The following is an 18,584-nucleotide window of genomic DNA, read 5'->3' as shown; positions in this document are numbered from 1 at the left end:
TTTAATTTCAAGTAATACTACTTGAAGTAATTATTTAAAAAAAAATATTTATATAATTTATTTTTATTTATATAATTGATTTACAATGTTGTGTTAGTTTCAGGTGTACAGCAAAGTGATTCAGTTATATATATATATATATATATTCTTTTTCAGATTCTTTAACATTACAGGTTATTACAAGATATCAAGTAGAGTTTCCTTTTTGGTTATCTTTTTCTTTTTTTGGCCCTGCCCAGCGGTATACCGGTGGTTACCCAACCAGGAATCCAGTCAGCACCCTCTGCAGTGGAAGCGCAGGGAGTCTTCACCACAGACCGCTGGGAAGTCCCTGATTATTTTACATATAGTTGTGTGTATATGTTAATCCCAAACTCTTACTATGTCCTTCCTTCCCCTTTCCCCTTTGGTAACCATAAGTTTGTTTTCTATGTCTGTGAGTCTACTTGTATTTTGTAAAGTTCATTTGTATCATTAAAAAAAAAAAAAAGATTCCACATTTAAGACGTGATAGTTATCTTTGACTTCACTTAGAATGATAATCTCTAGGTCGATGTGATGTAATTCTTAACTTAACCAGAGGAAAGAAAAAGTCATGACTGCTTTTTGCTTTTTTTCCCCCCCCTTTAAATTTGAGGTTTAAGATAACCTTGGAGTGGGGAAACTGGAATAGAACTGCTCTCATTAAAAGTGGGCAGCTCCATACGTTAATTTCACTCTTCCTCATACGCGGCACTTAGATCTTGCATCCGCTCTGCTACCTATAGTGCACAAACGTCTCAAATCCCGAACTTGGCAGGAGTATCTGGAAAATCTGCCTGGAGGGCATGGCTGTCTCGCTTCTCTACTCCGGGATCAGGGTGGGGATCACTAACTGGTCCAGTCATGATGGACTCAGCATCCATCTGGCGGGACTCCTTCCCAGAAGCGGCGGGTCTATGTAAAGTGACTAAACCCTGGGACTCGGGCCCGCAGGGTACGAAGGATCCACGAGCCTGGAGGACGTGGGAGTGGAGGAGGCTGCTGGCCACGTCTGATCGACACGGTCTAGGGGAGCCGGAAGACAAGGCAGGCCCTCTAGGCTGCTGGGGAGACCGGAAAGGGGGCCTGGACCTTCCGGTCCCCTTGGGCCTCAGCCCCAAAGTATGGCTGATCTGGCGCGCACGCGGCACCACCTCAGCGCTGTCAGACAGGATGGGGACACATGGAAGGAACCGGGGGCCAGATGGCAAGAGAAGACTTCAGACTACGGGGGAACTAGAACCTGACCTACTCGCTCCCCCGGTTCTGGCCGCTTGGGCCTCGGTGGACCCGCAGCGCACGCAGCTCCGCCCAGCCCGGCTCGCGGCAGGGGCGGGGCCGCTGAGCTGGACGGAGCGGATTTGCTCAGCTTCGGCAGGGGGCGGAGTCTGTTCCCTCCCAGCCACGACTAGCCACGCCCCCGTATCCCGGCCCCTGGGCCCCGCAGGAAATAGGGGCGGGCCCTGGCCTAGCTTGGCGGGAGGGGGAGCAGGGATGCAACCGAGGGCAGAGTCCGGGAGGGCTTGGCTCCCAAGGAATGAATCCTCCGCCTTCTCGGGTGGAAACCTTTAAATACGGGCTCGGGCCCGGGACTCAGGGTGTGGCGCCTGGCATCCCGAGAAGGGTGTGCGGTGTGGGAAGATCAGACGGAGCAGGGCGCGAGTGCTGAAGCTGCGGCTGCGCGGCCCAGAGCGAGGAGCTGTCCGAGCCGAGGAGATAGAAGTGGTTGCAGCACTCGGTGCCTGGAAGTGGGTAAGCGCCTTTCTCGGGCTGGCCCCGCCGCCCAGTGGGGTGCTCCCGGGTCCCGCTGGGATGTGAAAGGAGCCTGGCGGGGTGTGCGCCCTGCTTCCAGTCGCTCCCTGTGCGCGGTCCCAGGCTTTCCCAGTGTCACGACTCTCCGTCTCCTCTTCTGGGCTCTGGGCGGGAATCGTCTTTTGGATCTGCTGCCTTGGAAGAGGGATAGCTTAGGCTTTTAATTCAAGACTCGGCGAGTCTTCCAACCGCTTCTGTTTTCTGCTTTCTCCCACTTTGCGACTTAAGTGAGATTTCCCTGGCGCCTCTGAAAGCCGAACATCACCACAGGAAGTGGTCCTTTGCTTAGGGACCCCATTTTGGCCTCTGAATCAAAGTCTTTTGTGTTTAGAATTGCTCACATGGAGTGCTGCTGCTTTTCTCCCTTCACTGACCGCTGTTCTTAAGAAACTGACAAGAAAACAAACCAGAGAGCCTTTTCGAAGGCGAAGTCCTAAAATTCTCTGTCGTGACATCTATATAGCTGTCCTGAAATGCATTGTTGGCTGCCACACCATATAATGGCTTTATTTCATGTTAAGAAAGGCCTTTCTTGAGTGTTTCAGGAGATCGTGTTTGTGTGAGACCTTGAAAAATTATACCTTCTTGTATATAGGAAAATAATTGAGTAAGGTCAAGAATTCTGGTGTATAGAAAAGAAGGATTCACTGATAGGGAACTTTTCAGGGATATACAGAGGAGGAACTGTTCATTCACTGCCCTCAAAGACACAGCGAGTCTGTGAGTTTATTCAAATCCCCTAAGAAATGGACAACTGTAGTCTGGTCTGTTTCTTGGTGGGTAGGAGGGTGGTTCTGGAAATGAAAGAGGTTACTGTGTGCTCTGAGATGTGCTTGGTAGTGCCCAGCATCTAGTTTAAGGTAAGGGATAGACAACCCTGATTTAAAGAGTCTCATTTCTTCTCCTGTTGCTGTACTCCTTTAATAGGAAATCTGCACCCAATACTCATACTCCATCTACTCTCTTGTTGTTTCCACAGCTTTACATGAAACCCATTAGATATAAAGTTAACAGTCTTATTCATTGACTAAATATTTCCCCCAGGTCAGGCATTTGTTAGTATTTAATTTCTGAAATGTCTAAAATGATGTGTGAAGTTGATGTGACATCCATTGCCTTAGCTTTGTTGTTGTTTAGTCACTAAACTGCATCCGACTTTTTTGCAACCCCATGGACTGTAGCCTGACAGGCTTCTCTGTCCATGGCATTTCCCAGGCAAGAATACTGGTGTGGGTTATGATTTCCTTCTCCAGGGGATCTTCCTGACCCAGGGATTGAACCTGCATCTCTTGCACTGGCAGGTGGATTCTTTACCACTTAGCCACCAGGGAAGCCCATTATACTGGGTAGTTATAGAGTATACTGAAGAGGGGTGGAGATGGAGGGATTATATTCACCTTAGATTGTAATAGGAGGTTTGCTCTTTGTTAGCCAGAGCTTGTAGGTTGAAATATTGATCTGAATTTGTAAAATTTTTAAAGAAAAATAGTTTGGAACAGCTTGGATTGCTGTGACTTTCCCAAAACACGGGGTCAAAAGTCATTTCAAACTGACTCGTTCTTAAGCAAATATTACCATTTCCCGGACAGCACAGTAGAGGATCAGAAGGTATATAAAAGTAGAAATTTAAAGTGGTACCAGAAGATATCTGTGTCAGGTAAAGTACATCACTAACACTGTATCAAGCTTCATATTAAAGCTTATTGACGATTTTGTTGAAACTTCCAAGTGGTAATTTATTGGACTTGCAAAGATGGTACATCGGGCTTCTTCAGTAATTTCTCCATTGTCATCTGCGAGCCATATGAAATAGCAACACAGGGGTACCCCAAAACACATGTAGTTCTATAATACAGGCCCACCTGCCATCAGCAGTTTACCCTAGCTGTTTATATGAAAGGCAAGCTGAATATGGCCTGGCAACCAAGGTGGATAAGAAGTAACTCTGGGGGCTTCCCTGGTGGCTCAGTGGTAAAGAGTCACCTGCCAAGGCAGGGAGCACAGGTTCAATTCCTGGTTCAGGAAGGTCCCACATGCTGCGGAGCAACTAAGCTGGTGAGCCACAACCCCTGAGCCAGCGCTCTAGAGCCCAGGAGCTGCAGCTACTGAGCCTGTGCGTCACAAGTAATGAAGCTCGTGCGCCTAGAGCTTGTGCTGTGCAACAAGAGAAACTACTGCACTGAGAAGCCCTTGCACTGCAACAAAGAGTAGCCCCCAACCCCACCAGCCACCACAACTGGAGCAAGCCTGCAAGCAGCACTGAAGACCCAGCACAGCCATAATCTTTTTTTTTTTTTTAAAGAAGTAGCTCTGAGAAGACATGCTAAAGTTCTACCTCAAGAGAAAGGATGATAGGATTTTGGACAATCTGCAAAAATACTGTGATAAGCCGTCTGAGCTAAAAATATTCAAATAACAGTTTTCATCTCAAAAAGACCCTTAATAAGAGTTACTTATCCAATTAATATTTATTGAGAGCCTATTCTAGGTGCTTGGGTGAAGAGCAGCAGAGAAATGTTAGCCTGGGACCACCTTATTAAACTCTTGAGCCCGAGAGTTCATCATGTAGATATTCAACCCATGTTTATTGTAAGAATGTTAACAGAACCTGTTCTGGTTGAGATTGAGGGCATAGGCTGTCCTTACAACCTCTTGACTACGGGTTAAGTGATAACATAAAATCCTGTCATTCAAAAGTCTTTTGAGAGTTCACTTTTTAGGTATTCCACATATCTTGGTTTTGATTAGAGAGGCCACCTATCCAGTAAGGGTGTTGCTGTGTGTGGTAGTCCTTCAGATTTGTCACAGTTCAGGACTTGACCTTCAGCCTTACAGATCTGGAAGGTTGATTTTTTTTTCTCCCACAGACCCATGGTTAATGAGGTTTTAGGTGTTAACTTATGATGCCTAAGCTCATAAGAGACTGATGGATATACTAGGATGGAACCTTGCTAATACAGTAGGGAAATTTTATTCTAGTGCCTGGAATACTGATGTCTCAAACCCAGGTCATCCCTTTCTAGTGTTATAATTCCTGGCAATCTGAACTCATAAGGCAGAGTGGAATCAGAGCCAAGAATTTGGGGGTAATTTGCCATCCAAGCATTGGGAAAGCCTTTTCTTGCCTCACTGTTCTGAACCCAGAACACTTCTGACTTCCAGATTCTGTGTCACTCTTTAGACAGCTCTGAAATAAACGTCATTCTTCTTCTTAATGTTCCTTTTCCAGGCTCCAAGCTGATCATTCCCTCTTCTTTTTCTTCAATGGAGCTTGTTAGGCTTTAGATACATTAATGCCTTTGATTGTTATGGTTACTTTCAGCAGTTTCCTTAAGTTATTAAATTATAGCCTCATGGATTTTTATGGTCATACCTTCCTGAAAAAGGCATTCAAGACCCACTTCCAATTCATTTCCACTCTAGAAGACAATTATTACCTGTTAATACTTTTTTTTTCTTTTGTAATTTTAAACTTTTGGGGGCTTCCCTGGTGACTCAGTGGTAAAGAATCCACCTGCCCATCCAAGAGACATGAGTTCAGTCCCTGATCCAGGAGGATCCCACATGCTGAGGAGCAACTAACAGTGAATTGATCCTGTGCTCTGGAGCCTGGGAGCTGCAACTGTTGAAGCCCGAGCTCCCTGAACTGGTGCTCCAGAGCAAGAGAAACCACTGCAATGAGAACCTCATCCACCGCAACTACAGAGTAGCCCCCACTCACTGCAACTAGAGAAAAGCCTGAGCAGCAACTAAGACCCAGCACAGCAAAATAAATAAATAAAATTATTTTTTTAAAAACAAAACTTTTTATTTTGTATTGGGGTGTGTGTACTTAGTTGCTCAGTCGTGTCTGACTCTTTGTGACCTCATGGACTGTAGCCCTCCAGGGTCCTCCATCCATGCGGATTCTTCTGGCAAGAATACTGAAGTGGGTTGCCATGCCTTCCTCCAAAGGATTTTCCCAACCCAAGGATCGAACCCAGGCCTCTTGCATTGCAGGCAGATTCTTTACCATCTGAGCCACTGGGGAAGCCCAAGAATACTGAAGTGGGTAGCCTATCCCTTCTCCAGGGAATCTTCCCGACCCAGCAATCGAACTGGGGTCTCCTGCATTGCAGGTGGAGTCTTTACCAGATGAGCTACCAGGGAAGCTCCAATTAACAATGTTGTGGTAGTTTCAGCAGAATAGCAAAGGGACTCAGTCATACATAAACATGTATCCATTCTCTCCCAAACCTCGTTCCCATCCAGGCTGGCGTATAACATTGCCTCTCACTACTTAACATCCACTTTTTTTTTTCCTTGTAACTAGGCAGATCGTCTCACTTCTTTGGACTCATTTCTGTATGTAAGTCCTTATCTGTTCCCTCCTGTCATCTGAAATGCCCTCCTCTCTTATATTTCCTTTCTATATCCAATTCATTCTTTAGGCCAGTCTTTTACATTTCCCTCGATGTAGGTTGCTTTCTTATTTTGATTCCTCTGGACTTTAACACTTATTTTGTCATCTAGTTGGTTATACTTCCTTGTATAATTTAACCATGTTATCTGGGTGTGACTGATTTCATTTTATCTTTTGCTGCTGCTGCTAAGTCCCTTCAGTCGTGTCCAACTCTGTGCGACCCCATAGACGGCAGCCCATCAGGCTCCCCTGTCCCTGGGATTCTCCAGGCAAAAACACTGAAGTGGGTTGCCATTTCCTTCTCCAACGCATGACAGTGAAAAGTGAAAGTGAAGTCGCTCAGTCGTGTCCGACTCTTAGCGACTCCATGGACTGCAGCTTACCAGGCTCCTCCATCCATGGGATTTTCCAGGCAAGAGTACTGGAGTGGGGTGCCATTGCCTTCTCTCTTTATAAGTCAGTTTAAAAGTCACCTCAGAGAGACTTGCTTTACCCTAAATAAAATAGTCCATTCCCCACAGTGTTTCTTTTTCAGCTTTTCCTTTATTTCCTTTATGTGGAGTTTACCACAACTGCCATTGTTTTGTTTGCGTGCTCTCCTACTAAAATATAACCACCTAAAGGTAGGAACTCTTGTCTGTCCTGGTCACTGTTGTATCTATAGTACATAGAACAATAGTGTCTGATACATAGTGGGGTCTTTAATAAATGCTTTTCAGTTGAATTATTCCCTAAATAAATTGTTAAGTAGTTGAGGGTCAGGACCTATATTATTCTATGGCCAAATTCTCTGCTGTGCCCACACAGTAGACCCATAAGTTGGGAATGTTAATTTTTCATCAAGGAGAAGAAGGGGATAAGCCTGAAGAAAGTTGAGGCATTTTTTCCTGCAACCAGATGCCAAGATTCTTCTTCTGTAGAGGGGATAGCAGCAGTGAATGCTGTAGATACATCTTTGGTAAGCCTGCTCCAGGCCCAACTCTCCCTCCCACAGGTGGGAACTTTCAGAACATTCCCCTCAGCTTTAGCCACTTAGCAATTCCAACACAGTCATATCTCCCTGTACATTTTCCTTGTCTGTAGGGCACTTGAGGCTGGGAGAGTATTAACAGGCAGAACTGAAAGATAGAAAGGTGAAATAATGAAAGATACATGGTTGCCAAAAGTTTATTTTTCTAGGCTCAGTGTTTTTCTTAAGGTGAATCCTGGAATATTAACAAAGGCTTCCTGTGGTAGCAAAGTCAATAAGGATGGGGTAGGTGTGAGGCTTCTGTTTGCCTTATTACACAGATATTTTTTGGCTGCCCCAAGGTGGAATCTTAGTTCCCTGACCAGGGACTAAATCCAGACCAACTGCAGTGAAAGTGTTTAACCACAGGACCACTAGGGAATGCCTCAGATTTAATTTTTGATTCATATGAATTATTACCTATTCAAAATAAAAATACATTTAAAATATTACTTTGTATGCATATTGCTAAGCATATTGCTCTCTTTCAAAAGTCATTAGGTTACAAATTCTGTACATATTTACTGTTTTACTAAAATTCCTTTTTAAGTTATTAAAAGGTCATTAGAGGGAATTCCCTGGAAGTCCAGTGGTTAGGACTCTCTGCTTCCTCTGCAGGGGGCTGGGGTTTGATCCCTGGTCAGGTAGCTAGGATCCCATAAGCCACACAGCCAAAAAAGAAAAAAGGAGTTATTAGAGATCAGACTCTGGGAGTTGATATCTTCTAATCATAACCAAAAGATCAATTTATAAACCAGATTATTTGTTTATTAGCACAGACCAGGATACTTGTATGGGTTGTCAAGCCATTCATTTCCAGTAGGGAAGCTTACCCAGAGAACCAGTGAAGATCAGAACATTGTTTGACTAGTGCAAATTCATATCAGGGGGAATTGGATCATCTTAATTATGTGCTTTGTGTACCTTTTTTCACTATAGGGATATACTTGCCAGGCATTGTAATTAGGTGAGCCTTCCATATTACCTTCTCTGATCCATGCAGCAATATACTAACAGGTTCTTAAACTCTCTAATTCCCATTTTCCTTCTCTTTGGAATCCATGAATGGGTTAGATCAGATGATGTCTGAGATTAGATTTAGTCCTTGGCAAGGACAAAATTTCTAAGAATTTGATCAGTTTGATTATTTTTGTTCTTATTACTGAATAAACTGACATTCTTTTATATAACTCAGTCCCTTGTCATTTTGATTAGTGTGAATCAGTTCACCTAATCACTTGAAAAGTCATCAAAATCTGTGACATAGCTTTGCTAACTACAGAAATTAGTCTAAGTAGCTAAGTCGTGTCCAATTCTTGTGACCCCATTGACTGGCCCGCCAGGTTCCTCTGTCTATGGGATTCTCCCAGCAAGAATACTGGAGTGGATTGCCATTTCCTTCTCCAGGAGATCTTCCCAATCCAGGGATCGAACCCAGGTCTCCTGAATTGCAGGCTGATTCTTTACCAACTGAGCTACGAAAGCCCAACTACAGAAATTACTTCCCTTTAACTATTTCATAGTTTCTGATTAAAATTGAAATAGAGTTTAAGATCTTTGTCCAGTACCTAGGAAAGAATTGCTGAAGCCAAACTGTGCAGGGAATATAATCTCAGGTCAATTCTGGGCTTAGAACTAATCTTAATATCTGTCATTTTAGTCTAAATCTGTCATAAAGCTGACCTTTGTACACCAACATTTAGTTAAGCAAGAATTGCACGGGTGTGTTCACCTATGATTTTCCCTTGGCAATAAAAGTTATGCTACTGTGTTAGAGAGTAAAGGTTTTATTGTGCTGCTTGACTTTCTAAATATTCAGTAGAGTTCACTTCAGTTCAGTCGCTCAGTTGTGTCCGACTGTTTGCGACCCTATGAATTGCAGCACGCCAGGCCTCCCTATCCATCACCAACTCCTGGAGTTCACTGAGACTCACGTCCATTGAGTCAGTGATGCCATCCAGCCATCTCATCCTCTGTCGTCCCCTTCTCCTCCTGCCCCTAATCCCTCCCAGCATCAGAGTATGCATATTGCTAAGCATATTGCTCTCTTTTCCAATGAGTCAACTCTTCGCATGAGGTGGCCAAAGTACTGCAGTTTCAGCATTAGCATCATTTATTCCAAAGAAATTCCAGGGCTGATCTCCTTCAGAATGGACTGGTTGGATCTCCTTGCAGTCCAAAGGACTCGCAAGAGTCTTCTCCAACACCACAGTTCAAAAGCATCAGTTCTTCGGCGCTCAGCCTTCTTCATAGTCCAACTCTCACATCCATACATGACCACAGGAAAAACCATAGCCTTGACTAGACGGACCTTTGTTGGTAAAGTAATGTCTCTGCTTTTGAATATGCTATCTAGGTTGGACATAACTTTCCTTCCAAGGAGTAAGCATCTTTTAATTTCATGGCTGCAGTTACCATCTGCAGTGATTTTGGAGCCCAAAAAAATAAAGTCTGACACTGTTTCTACTGTTTCCCCATCTATTTCCCATGAAGTGATGGGACCGGATGCCATGATCTTCGTTTTCTGAATGTTGAGCTTTAAGCCAACTTTTTCACTCTCTACTTTCACTTTCATCAAGAGGCTTTTTAGTTCCTCTTCACTTTCTGCCATAAGGGTGGTGTCATCTGCATATCTGAGGTTATTGATATTTCTCCCTGCAATCTTGATTCCAGCTTGTGTTTCATCCAGTCCAGCGTTTCTCATGATGTACTCTGCATAGATGTTAAATAAGCAGGGTGACAATATACAGCCTTGACGGACTCCTTTTCCTATTTGGAACCAGTCTGTTGTTCCGTGTCCAGTTGTAACTGTTGCTTCCTGACCTGCATACAGATTTCTCAAGAGGCAGGTGAGATGGTCTGGTATAGGTCATTATAATCTTTGTCATGCTTTTTCAGTAATATCAGTTACTATAATTTTTTCCATGTTTCGTGCTGGTTCAGCTGAGAACAGGCTAGGTCATCCAATTGGAGTGTTACTTTTTTTTTTAATCACTGTTTTCATAATTCTTAATGGGTCTGAATGTAGGAAATCTTTCCCTATACCTGTCACCTTGACAGTTTTTATAAAGTGTGATGAATGTGCAGTGTGGTTTCTTTAAATTTTCTGCTCTCAGTAGTCAGTCTTACTGTTTCTCTTCTAGTACAGTCATGTTTGAAATTAAGAAGATCTGCTGCATCGGTGCAGGCTATGTTGGTGGACCCACGTGTAGTGTCATTGCTCACATGTGCCCCGAAATCAGGGTGACGGTTGTTGATATCAATGAATCAAGAATCAATGCATGGAACTCTCCTACACTTCCTATTTATGAGGTAAACCATATTAAACAATGCATTGTTCTTATGCTCTTTGCTTTCTTACTTTTTTTGCTAATTTAATTTGATGTAAAACTCTATGACTGTAACTGATAGGAATAAAATGGAAAAGTCTAAATACATATTATGAACATTATAATTATGTCAGATATGCCTAGGAAAAATGTGTAGAAAAAAGTTTACTGAATATTAATAATTGTTGTATTAGTGGAGTGAGATGACGAGTAATTTTCTTCTCTATTTTCTAATTTTGTCTGTTAGTATGGCTACCATATTATAATAGTGCAATTAAAAAGTGGCATTCTGTGAAAATAGAAATTAAAAAAACTGGTTGTTTCTAATATTGATTCATGTAAGCCTATTATATTTTTGGATTATTGTATTTATATCAGATAAACCTTGAATGAATAAATGGTGTCTTTCATGTTCAGTGTTCAGTATCACAAATTTGTTTAAATTGGAATTTCAGTATTTCTTTAATTTAGAGAACTCATAGTTAGGAAAATGTGTCTCTATTTTATTAAGTAAGGTTTCATTTTTTTAAGTTTTCATAGTAAAAAGAGTTCATGATATTATCCTTTTGAAACCCAACAGAAAAGCATTTGAAAGTTTTGAGGATAGCATTTTTCTCCAACATCAATATATTCTTTTTTTTTTCCCCCAGAAAAGTTTTGTTATTTATAAGACTCTTATCAACTATAGTCTTTAAGCAGTCTTTAGAAGGGGAAATCTCTGTAAGATAAATCTGCCTGCTATTTATAGGTCTGTGAATAGAAATCCAAGATTTGTTAATATCTCAATCAGACTTAGAATTTTTTTAGAAGCCCTCTGTGTATGTGGTAGCTTCTGTTTGTGCTTTACCCTTTCTTCCTCTACCAGATGAACCTCCCATAATACTTCTTTAAATACCTCAGTGTGATAGCATTTCTTTCCCTGTTAGATAACATTACTACTATTTTGGTTTGTGGGGATTTTTAGAAGCATTTTGGAAAGATAACTTGATTAAGAGTTTAATAATTCTGATATCCATAAAAGGGCTGGAAGTCATCTGAAATCTTGTGAACCATATTTATATCCAGTCATTCAGTTGATTACTGAATTGATTATTACATAATTATTATGCCAGCATAACTTTTCAAACACAAAGTGTAACAGAATGGCTAAAATTATGACTGCTGACAATGCCAAGTGTTGACAAGGATTTAGGGCAATTGGAATTGTATGCCCTGCTGTTGTTCAGTTGCTAAGTTGTGTCAAACTCTCTGAGACCCCATGGGCTATGGCTTTCCAGGCTCCTCTGTCCATGGGATTTCCCAAGCAAGAATACTGGAGTAGGTTGCCATTTCCTTCTCCAGGGGATCTTCCCAACCCAGGTATCGAACCCATGTCTCCTGCGTTGCAGGCAGATTTTTTACCACTGAGCCACTGAGGAAACGCTTATATACTGCTGATCAGTACATAAATTGGTACAGCCAGTTTGTAAAATGTTTCAGCATTAATTATTAAAACTGAAAATATGCATAGTCTGACTTAGGAATTCCACTTCAAGGTGTATATGCAACAGAAAAGCTCACATATATGCACCAAAAGACAGTATTATTAACAGTGTTATTCCTAATAACCCCAAATGGGAAACACCCTACATGTTAATTAGCAATAGAATGGATACATAAATTATAGTTTAATACAATACTACATTGAAAAATCAATGAAACTACTCCTGCATGCAAGCATATGTTTAAATTCTCATAAAAGTAACAAGTCATTGGACACAAGGTAGTCCATACTGTGTATCCCATTTATATAAAGTTCAAATATAGATATACTGGCCTGGTGGTAGAATTCAGCATGACGGTAGTTTGAGGGGTTGTAGTTACTAGAAGAGGCCATACTGCAGGCTTTGATTTAATGTTTTTTGGTTTTGTTTTGTTGACCCAGCCAGGCTTGTAGGATCTCAGTTCCCCAACCAGAGACTGAATGCAGGCCACAGTAGTAAAAGCCCAGAATCCTAACCACTAGACCACCAGGGAACTCCCCTGTTAATATTCTTCTAATTCTTGTATGGATAGTGATTACACAAGTGTGTTCACTTCTGAAAACTGAGCACTTTTCTGTGCTAAAGTATATGTACTGTTTAAAACTTTTTTTTACTTCACTAAAATTTTTAGTTAAAAAAAAGATTATCTCGAACTAGAAGAAGTATAAGCTATCTATAATATATTGGCTTTAGATTTTTTTTTCTTGGAGAAAATAAAAACATTAGTTGATCAGAAGGCATGTTCCCTAGTTAGATTCTTATTATTAGTACTGTTTTTAAAAAAATAATTTTATTTATTTATTTATTGACTGTGCTGCGTCTCTGTTGATGCCAAGGTTTTTCTAGCTGGGACGAGCGAGGGCTACTCTCTAGTTGGGATGCATGAGCGCTCAGTAGTTGTGGTTCCCAGGCTCTGAGCACAGGCTCAGTAGTTGTGGCGCGCAGGCTTAATTACTCCATGGCAGGTGGGGTGTTTCCAGACCTGGGTTTGAACCCGTGTTTCCTGCATTGGCAGGCAGATTCTTTAGCCACCAGGGAAACCCAGATGTTGCTCAGTTGCTAAGTTGTATTCAACTCTTTGAGACTCCATGGAAGACCAATGCTGTTTCTATTTGAAATTTGAAACTCTTTTTCCTGAGACTTCAGTGCTTTAAATTAAAGATAGTGTGTTCCACAGATACAGAAAACTTGTGATTACCAAAGGGGAGAGGGAAGGGAGGAGGGGCAAATTAGAGATATAGAATTAACAGATATAAACTATATGAAGTAAATAAGCAACAAAATTATCCTGTATAGCACAGGGAATTATACCCATCATCTTGTAACAACCTATAATGGAGTATAATCTACAAAAGTACTGAGTCACTATAATATAGACCTGAAACTGACACAATATTATAAATTAACTATACTTAAATAAAAATAAACAACAGCCCAAAACCCAAAATAAAAGTAATAGTCAGCCACAAAAGAAGTGAGAGGGTGATCTCAACTTGCCATGTTATACTTTTGTTGCTTTTTTGAAAATTTAGAAGTTAAATTCCTCCAAAAAAACAGTATGTTCTACATTGATATTGAATCCAATTGGGATCAGATCAGATGAGTTGCTCAGTCGTGTCCAACTCTTTGCGACCCCATGAATCGCAGCACGCCAGGCCTCCCTGTCCATCACCAACTCCCGGAGTTCACTCAGACTCACGTCTGTCGAGTCAGTGATGCCATCCAGCCATCTCATCCTCTGTCGTCCCCTTCTCCTCCTGCCCCCAATCCCTCCCAGCATCAGAGTCTTTTCCAATGAGTCAACTCTTCGTATGAGGTGGCCAAAGTACTGGAGTTTCAGTTTTAGCATCATTCCTTCCATTGGGATATATACTTAGAAAAAAAGAATTAAGATCTAAGATGGTTTTTTTCCATATCTTACTTGTTTTTTCTCACTAACTAACCTACCAAAAAAATCAAAAATCTTTCTTGTTGTTTCACACTTTTATTTCATAAATTTTTTCTTCTTTAAATCTCTTTAAATAGAATCAAAAACATTTGAAAGTCTGTCTAGCACTGGTGCCCATTAGAAACGTTTGAGTTCTCAGAACTCTAACATCCCATAATTGTATTGGCTTTATTTAAAGTTGTAATTATTTGGTCTTCATAGTCTTATTTTTATCTTATTTTAATATATCTACTCCAGAAAATTAGATGATGATAAGCTAAGCAGCTATTTTAGTTCTGTACTAGTTAGTGTAGCTTGCAAAGAAATGGAGTCTTTCAGTAAAACCCAGCTGACTTTGGAGGTTAAAAACATGGCACTGCTACTTTAAAATTCTAGAAGGAATCTTCTAACAAGAAGATTCTTGTTTTAGCAAGTAGAATGGTTTTCCTCTTAGCAAGTAAATGACTTTAGGCTTGTAATTTTCATGTGTCTTTCTTAGACATCAGTTGTTAAAAGATACCTGCTGAAGGAATTTATAAATCAGAAGAAAATAAATTATTTCTGTAGCATTGTGTATTTAAAAAAAAACAAAAAATTGGGGGAAAAAATTGGGAAAATGAGCCGTGTGACCCAATTATCCATTTTCAAATATATGTTAGGCCTTTGTTCATTTTTTATTTCTTTATTTTGTGTTGTAAAACTATTCCTACACATTTCCTTGGCCATATTGAAGGTGTGAATATTAGGTGAAATGTCAAATATGGAGAACTGTGAAAGAAGAACAAATGACAGGTTTAACCAGAGTTCATGCTGTTTTATGAATTCCTTTACTGAGTAGCTTATATGTATTGTTAACAGTTGCGATTTTACACTGACCTATCTTGGACAAGGCAGAGAAATATTTTATTTCCGGAGAAACTTTAGATACCTTTGCAATCAACTTCCTCCTTAAATCTGTATCCTATAATGCAGTTAAAATAAGCAACCAGGCTTCCCTGGTGGCTCAGTGGTGAAGAGTCCACCTGCCAGGGTAGGGGACGCAGGTTCAATCCCTGGTCCAGGAGGACCCCACATGCCATGGAGCAGCTAGTCCCAGGTGCCACAACTATTGAGCCTGTGCTGTGGAGCCCAGGAGCTGGGACTGCTTCAGCCTGCAAGCCCTGGAGCCTGTGCTCTGCAGCAGGGGAGGCCACTGCAGTGAGAGGCCCAGGCGCCCCAGCTGGAGAGTGGCTCCCACTTGCAGTGAAGACCCAGCGCAGCCAAAACTACATAAAATTAAAAGAAAAAGAATATTTCTTTAAAAAAAATAAATAAAATATGCAAGTAGATATTTGTTTTCAAGAATACTATTAAAATTTATGGTATTGATTTTTCTTTGTAACTACAAATTTTCATATTAGAGAGATTCTTGGTGATTAATGTTTAAGTCCTGGTCACTGATAAAGAAATGATAAATCATATGTAATTATCATATTTAATGAGCTCTTTTGAATGCACAGCTTCCTTGAGAGTCATTCCATCCTCACTGCACTCACTCTGAGACTCACTAGATTAGAGAAATTTTTTTTTTTTTACTTTGCCCTGAGGCTTGTGTCCTATCTTTTTGCCTTTTCATACTGTTCGTGAGGTTCTCAAAGATAATCACGATGGTGTGATCACTCACTTAGAGCCAGACATCCTGGAATGCAAAGTCAAGTGGGCCTTAGGAAGAATCACTATGAACAAAGCCAGTGAAGGTGATAGAATTCCAGTTGAGCAATTTCAAATCCTAAAAGATGATGCTGTAAAAGTGCCACACTCAATAAGCCAGCAAATTTGGAAAACTCAGCAGTGGCCACAGGACTGGAAAAGGTCCGTTTTCATTCCAATCCCAAAGAAAGGCAATGCCAAAGAATGCTCAAACTACCGCACAATTGCACTCATCTCACACACTAACAAAGTAATGCTTGAAATTCTCCAAGCCAGGGTTCAACAGTACATGAACCATGAACTTCAGATATACAAGCTGCATTTAGAAAAGGCAGAGGAACCAGAGATCGAATTGCCAACATCCGTTGGAGCATCGAAAAAGCAAGAGAGTTCCAGAAAAACATTTACTTCTGCTTTGTTGACTATGCCAAAGCCTTTGACTGTGTGGATCACCACAAACTGTGGAAAATTCTTCAAGAGATGGGAATACTAGACCACCTGACCTGCCTCTTGAGAAATCTGTATGCAGGTCAGGAAGCAACAGTTAGAACTGGACATGGAACAACAGACTGGTTCCAAATAGGAAAAGGAGTACATCAAGGCTGTATATTGTCACCCTACTTATTTAACTTATATGCAGAGTACATCATGAGAAATGCTGGGCTGGATGAAACACAAGCTGGAATCAAGATTGTTGGGAGAAATATCAATAACCTCAGATATGCAAATGACACCACCCTTAGGGCAGAAAGTGAAGAACTAAAGAGCCTCTTGATGAAAGTGAAAGAGGAAATAGCAAATGAAGCAACCGACAAACAACTAATCTCAAAAATATACAAGCAACTCCTACAGCTCAACTCCAGAAAAATAAACGACCCAATCAAAAAATGGGCCAAAGAACTAAATAGACATTTCTCCAAAGAAGACATACAGATGGCTAACAAACACATGAAAAGATGCTCAACATCACTCATTATCAGAGAAATGCAAATCAAAACCACTATGAGGTACCATTTCACACCAGTCAGAATGGCTGCGATCCAAAAGTCTACAAATAATAAATGCTGGAGAGGGTGTGGAGAAAAGGGAACCCTCTTACACTGTTGGTGGGAATGCAAACTAGTACAGCCACTCTGGAGAACAGTGTGGAGATTCCTTAAAAAACTGGAAATAGAACTGCCTTATGATCCAGCAATCCCACTGCTGGGCATACACACTGAGGAAACCAGAAGGGAAAGAGACACATGTACCCCAATGTTCATCGCAGCACTGTTTATAATAGCCAGGACATGGAAGCAACCTAGATGTCCATCAGCAGATGAATGGATAAGAAAGCAGTGGTACATATACACAATGGAGTATTACTCAGCCATTAAAAAGAATACATTTGAATCAGTTCTAATGAGGTGGATGAAACTGGAGCCTATTATACAGAGTGAAGTAAGCCAGAAGGAAAAACATAAATACAGTATACTAATGCATATATATGGAATTTAGAAAGATGGTAACAATAACCCGGTGTACGAGACAGCAAAAGAGACACTGATGTATAGAACAGTCTTATGGACTCTGTGGGAGAGGGAGAGGGTGGGAAGATTTGGGAGAGTGGCATTGAAATATGTAAAATATCATGTATGAAACGAGATGCCAGTCCAGGTTCGATGCACGATGCTGGATGCTTGGGGCTGGTGCACTGGGACGGCCCAGAGGGATGGTATGGGGAGGGAGGAGAGAGGAGGGTTCGGGATGGGGAACACATGTATACCTGTGGCAGATTCATTTTGATATTTGGCAAAACTAATACAATTATGTAAAGTTTAAAAATAAAATAAAATTAGAAAAAGAAAAAAAGAAAAAAAAAAAAAAAGAAAGTGAAAGAGGAAAGTGAAAAAGTTGACTTAATGCTCAACATTCAGAAAACTAACATCATGGCATCTGGTCCCATCACTTCATGACAAATAGATGGGGAAACAGTGACAGATTTTATTTTGGCAGGCTCCAAAACCACTGCAGATGGTGACTGTAGGCATGAAATTAAAAGACGCTTGCTCCTTGGAAGAAAGGTTATGACCAACCTAGACAGCTTATTAAAAAGCAGAGACATTACTTTTCCAACAAAGGTCTGTCTAGTCAAAGCTATGGTTTTTTCAGTAGTCATGTATGGATGTGAGAGTTGAACTATAAAGAAAGCTGAGTGCCAAAGAATTGATGCTTTTGAACTGTGGTGTTGGTGAAGACTCTTGAGAGTCCCTTGGACTGCAAGGAGATCCAATCAGTCCATCCTAAAGGAGATCAGTACTGAATATTCATTGGAAGGACTAATGCTGAAGTTGAAACTCCAATACTTTGGCCACCTGATGCAAAGAACTGACTCATTGGAATAGACCCTGATGCTGGGAAAGATTGAAGGCAGGAGTAGAAGGGGATGACAGAGGATGAGATGGCTGGATGGCATCACTGACTCAATGGACAAGAGTTTGAGTAAACTCCAGGAGTTGGTGATGGACAGGGAGGCCTGGCGTACTGCAGTCCAGGGGGTCACAAAGAGTTGGATACGACTGAGCAACTGAACTGACTGACTACTGAGGCTTGTGTGATCCAACCAGGGACTGAATCCAGGCCCTCAGCACTGAGAGCTCAGAATCCTAAACCCTGGATCACTAGGGAATTCCCAAGGGAAATATTTAGAAAGAAAAATGATCAGACTTGACTGTCGATTATATAAAAGGATGAAGGAGAGGAATGAATCTAGAATGATATTCCGGAATTTAGGGCTGGGGGATTCCCTGGTGGTCCAGTGATTTAGGTCTTGGCACCTTCACAGCCGTGGCCTGGGTTCAATCCTTGGTTGGAGAACTAAGATTCCACATGC

The 18,584-nt window shown here is 41.3% G+C and overlaps 1 protein-coding gene across 2 annotated transcripts in view; it reads left to right on the top strand.

The window, feature by feature from the left end:
- The first annotated feature begins 1,615 nt into the window (after nucleotides 1-1,615).
- Nucleotides 1,616-18,584, top strand: part of UGDH (UDP-glucose 6-dehydrogenase) — a 34,853-nt gene continuing 17,884 nt past the window's right edge. Inside the window, exons 1-2 of one of the 2 annotated variants that reach the window (XM_005207833.4) lie at nucleotides 1,616-1,773; nucleotides 10,393-10,556. In XM_005207833.4, the coding sequence (XP_005207890.1) occupies nucleotides 10,395-10,556 (162 nt within the window). In that variant the 5' untranslated portion in view covers nucleotides 1,616-1,773; nucleotides 10,393-10,394. Of the gene's footprint in view, nucleotides 1,774-10,387; nucleotides 10,557-18,584 lie in introns of both variants that reach the window. The other variant, NM_174211.3, reaches the window with a different exon arrangement.

Source organism: Bos taurus, chromosome 6, assembly GCF_002263795.3.
Source record: "Bos taurus isolate L1 Dominette 01449 registration number 42190680 breed Hereford chromosome 6, ARS-UCD2.0, whole genome shotgun sequence".
NCBI classification, from domain to species: Eukaryota; Metazoa; Chordata; class Mammalia; order Artiodactyla; family Bovidae; genus Bos; species Bos taurus.
This window is presented reverse-complemented; position numbering and strand designations above follow the sequence as displayed.